Here is a 4,535-nt window from a genome sequence, read left to right as displayed (position 1 = left end):
GAGGCCGCGCTGACCGGCGTGAGCTCGCCGTCGGCAAGGTGGCCGGCGACGAGGTCACCACCAACGTGACCACTTTGACAAGGCGGACACGTTAGTGCAAGTAGCAGGGCTGGAGGAGCTCGAGAGCGAGCTGGCCAGCGGCCATGGCGGTGCGGTGGTGCGGCTCACCGTCGGCCGACCATCTCCGGCCGAGAAGGGGCGTGAGATGGGGCGTGGGAGCTTCACCGAGCTCGGGCGGTGCTCGTGCGCGTGAAGGGAGAGCGAGAAGAAGGACGGAGAGGTGAGGTCCACGGAGCGGAGTACTCCGGCGAGGGATTCCCGGGGAAGGGGAGCTTCCCATAGCTTACCGAGGCGAGCACGAGGTGCGCGAGGAAGAGGCAATGCTCAGGGCAAGATGGAGATAGCTCAGACGAACTAGAGCAGCCGGAACGGCCAACTCCGGCGAGCTGCTGGTGCGGGCGATGGCAGAGGCGAGCGCTGCAGCTGCTGCTTGCGCTGGCGGATGAGAGAGCGAAGTGGAGGAGTGGGGAGGAGCGCGGCGTGGTCGGGCAAGTGAAGGCGAGCGCGTGGAGTGGCGGGGCCCACCGGGGTGCCACCCGTACGCCATCACCGGCGTTCGGCGGCCACGCGGCGGCTGCGGCCTGACGCCGGTCGGGCACGACGCGCTGCCGAGCGGGCGAGGCGCGGGGCAGGCCGGGCCGGTCTGCGCGGCTGGGCCGGAAGCGAGGCGTGAGGCCCACTTAGGTGAAATGATCTTTTTCAAATTATTTTCAATTGCTTTTTCATTCAAACGAATTTTTGAACTATTTCAAAGCAGTTTCAAAAGTTGGTGTAAAAATGAAAGTTGTTCCATTTTTCAAGATCTACAACTTTGCTTTTATGACCAAAGTCAAATTCCAAATCGATTTTGAATTACAAAATAAAAATCAATATTAATTCAAAACCCTAATTTTGAAGAATTATTTTTAAAGGCAAAATTTGGCAAAAATTTAAACATGAACTTTGCTCCAAATTGTATCCTAAATATTTATAAGATATCTTAGTGATCAAAACAAGAAATCATGGCATCCAAACATGAGCATGGCATTTCATATTGTTTTAAACATAAATGAATTTCAATCAATTCAAGCACCACATGAAATGATACTTCATTTCTTTCGAAATGAAATGCATGAATGATGCTTATGCATGAGGTGATGATGATTATGCTCATGGGATGAAATGGTAATGCATGTTTAACACCGAGGTGTTACATTGCCGTTGTCCTTCGTTGTTGTGGTCTGCTCCATGCGCTCGTCCACCGCCCGTAGACGGCCTGTCACATCCTCAACGGTGAGGGTGGATAAGTCCAACATCGTCTCTATGGTGAGAGCAATCTGGATGTACTTCGTCGGCATAGATTGGAGGTATTTGGAGACCGCCTCTTCTTCATCGATGATGATGCTGTGGCTCCTCAGCTTGCTGATGAGCGTCTGTAGGCGGAGGAAGAAATCCTGCACCGCTTCACCATCCTTGAACTTGAGGTTAGCGTACTCCTGCTTCAGAAGCTGGGCCGTCTTCTTTGCGCGGTCAGACTCGATGCACATCGCCGCAATGGCCTCCCACGCCTCCTTAGCTGAGCTTTTCGCCTCCAACGGCTTCCTGTACTCCACTGGCACAGCAGCGAGGATAGCCTCTAACGCTGACATATCGTCTTTTTCGTTGTCGGTGCCCTTGTCAACAGCATTCTAGAGCCGTCGGGCTCTGAGCTTAACCTTCATACTTACCGACCACTCGCCATAGTTGGTGCGAGTTTGTGTCGGGCAACTGGTGCCGCTGACCTCCCGCACCGTGCGTAGAAGAAGGGAGCGAGTTCAGTTTGCCATCTCCTCTGCAGAGCTCCGACTAACGCTGGTGCTTGTGCTGTGTGTGCTATGTTCTTCCTCCCTTCTTCTACCTCTAGCCATAGTGTGTGGTCGGTAATAACCGTGCGTGGTCGGCAACGATGATGAGTGGTCGACTCACCCGTGCCGGAGATCCAGGAGCTAACACTCAACGCCTCAACCCGAGATCTCCATTCACGGTGGCAATGCAACTTGTGTCAAAATTCGGGAGGTGCAACGACTCTTGATTCATGTACATGTGACATACAATAAGAAGAGCAGTTTGACATGAGCTGGGGTGGTAGGTGTTTGTTGATCCGCAGGGAGATGGAACTACTAAAATATTTGGATCTCAGGGAAGTCAACCGTATCCCTGCTCATGTGAGGAGCGGCAAGCCGGAGGAGATCGTACGTTCTTGGCGGCGTCAACTAACTTTTATTCCCACTAATCATGTGCAGTGCAGTCTTTGTGTAGATGGAATCGTACTTGCATTGCCTCATTCAGAATTGCGTCGTCACCACCTTCGTCAGCTTCCTCGCCACTTGAGCTAGCTATGTGCAGCAGTGCAAGTTTAAGCCCGTGTTTAGTGGGTGAAAAGTTGGAAATTTGGCTACTGTAGCACTTTCGTTTTTATTTGGCAATTAGTATTTAATCATGGACTAATTAAGCTCAAAACGTTCGTCTCGCAATTTCCAACCAAACTGTGCAATTAATTTTTTTTCGTCTACATTTAATGCTCCATGCACGTATCGCAAGATTCGATGTGATGGATACTGTAGCACTTTTTGGAAAAACTTTTCACGAACTAAACAAGGGCTAAATTCGGATAGATGATGCCTCTGCACATTCGGATCTGAAACCAAACTGACAGCCAATCAGTGTTTTACTTACTATATACAGAGGGAAAGAATGGACATGGCTGAAATGCTCAGCGGCGACAAAAATGTTCCAGTTGTTCGAGTTTAAGTTCGATAAACATGTAGTTGTTTCTGTTATGATGTTGTTTTTGGTGTAGTAACTTTGATGTGTGATCAATGCTACTACCATGTATAGCGTTTGCGTTTCTGAGGTCAACCTTTTCTGCGCTGATTGGTGCCCTTCAAAAACAAAAGCTTTGATTCTTTTTAAAACAGGGAAAGAAGAACATATTTCTGAACGTGTTATTGCCGATTCTGTGATTCAGCGTAACCACATGTGGAGTAAAAACATCACATTTCTGAACACCTGACCCCCTCACCTCTGTCATTCTGTTCTCAATGCTGTGAGGCGCGGCATGCCTGTCAGGCGTTGGAGCTCAACCCTCTCGCCTCGCACGATCGCATCACCCTCATCCTCTTGCACGAGGACACGAACATCCTGCAAACCAAACCAAACCAAACACGTGAATTGGGCATTTGTTAGAGAGCCTATCATCTTTACTCCAGTACAATCGTCCAATATATAGTGGCAGTGCAGTTTCAGCGAGGGTGCGTACTCCCACGGCACGTCGCCGACGAGCATCCAGTCGCCGTCACCGTCCTCGTACACCACGGCGAGCTCCCAGTCGCCGTACCCGTCCATCAGCCCTGCACAAAACGAAACAGAAAGTGCAATTCTTCTTAGTTTCCATTCTCCCCGAGGCTTACATTATTATTATATATATGCAAGAACGCCGTCGATCTCGCACAACATTGCAGCAAGCTTACCGATTGAGCAGCAGCAGAACAGCTCATTGAGCGCCTCCACGAGCTCGCCGTAGTCATCGTACGCCGCCACGTCCACCTTCCTGAGGTACGGCGTCCCGTCCATGCTCACCTTCACGAACGCTTGCATCCTGCTCGCAATCGTCCGGTCGGTCAGTCAGACAGACAGAACTACGTGCATGCCACCCCACAGCAGTCAACATGCGACCGGGTCAACCGCGAGAAATGCGGCAGGACCGAGGAGGAGAGCTAACAACGTACATGGCGGACGACGACGACGGCTGCTGGCCGTTCTTCCTGGCTCGTCTCGCCTTGCGCGCATTGACGCCGGGTGGCCCCAGCGTCAGCTCGGTGAGGTCCACGCCGTCGTCGCCGTAGCCCGCCATGCGTTCCAGGCTCTCAGCTAGCTTCGTGCTCCGTCCCAATCGATGTCGGCCTGTGTACGTCGACGACGAACGGCCGGCGACAAGCTGAGGACCTGAGGTGGAGGCGCTAATCGTGAAGCGTGAAGGTGGTGGAAGGTGGAAGTGATCGAGAGCTCCAGCTCTGGGCGGCACCCGTCTATATACCGTCGTTGGTGCGGCGGCGGCTCACAGGGTGTCCTGGGCACGAGATCCTCTGTGGAGTGGAGGGAGCAGGCGGCATCGTGCCAAGCAGGAAGATACGATACGGCGGCGGCAGCGTGACTGTGGCTGCAGAGGATCCGGTTTCCGGTTGGGTCGTTGGGCCGGGGACAGCCGCACGGCTGCGGAGCCTGGCGGGAGCGCCGGCGGTTGGGTTGGGTGCGGTGCGGGCAGGCACCGCAGCCGGCCGGCATGAACCCTGGCACGGTGTCCTTCGTGGGGCCGACCGGGAGTTGCCAGGTAGACGCCCTGGTCTCCTGCCTCACGTCGCGTGCCACCGTGGCTGCCCGGGCCAGAATCTGGTGTGGCGCCATTGCTCCTGTACGTAGCCAGTGCTCAATGCTCAGGCGCTGGTTAGTGTGTCACA

At 53.4% G+C, this 4,535-nt stretch overlaps 1 protein-coding gene across 1 annotated transcript; it reads right to left on the bottom strand.

Annotated features, from left to right (window-relative positions):
* Positions 1 to 3,094: 3,094 nt before the first annotated feature.
* LOC136546640 (auxin-responsive protein IAA26-like) lies at positions 3,095 to 3,931 on the bottom strand. The gene is made up of 4 exons (XM_066538604.1): positions 3,807 to 3,931; positions 3,549 to 3,676; positions 3,338 to 3,428; positions 3,095 to 3,219 (listed from the first exon to the last, which is right to left on the bottom strand). Exons 1-4 carry the CDS (start codon positions 3,929 to 3,931, stop codon positions 3,144 to 3,146), a joined length of 420 nt encoding a protein of 139 aa, XP_066394701.1. The 3' UTR covers positions 3,095 to 3,143.
* Positions 3,932 to 4,535: the final 604 nt, after the last annotated feature.

The sequence above is a fragment of the Miscanthus floridulus genome, chromosome 3, assembly GCF_019320115.1.
Source record: "Miscanthus floridulus cultivar M001 chromosome 3, ASM1932011v1, whole genome shotgun sequence".
Classification (NCBI taxonomy): Eukaryota; Viridiplantae; Streptophyta; class Magnoliopsida; order Poales; family Poaceae; genus Miscanthus; species Miscanthus floridulus.
This window is presented reverse-complemented; position numbering and strand designations above follow the sequence as displayed.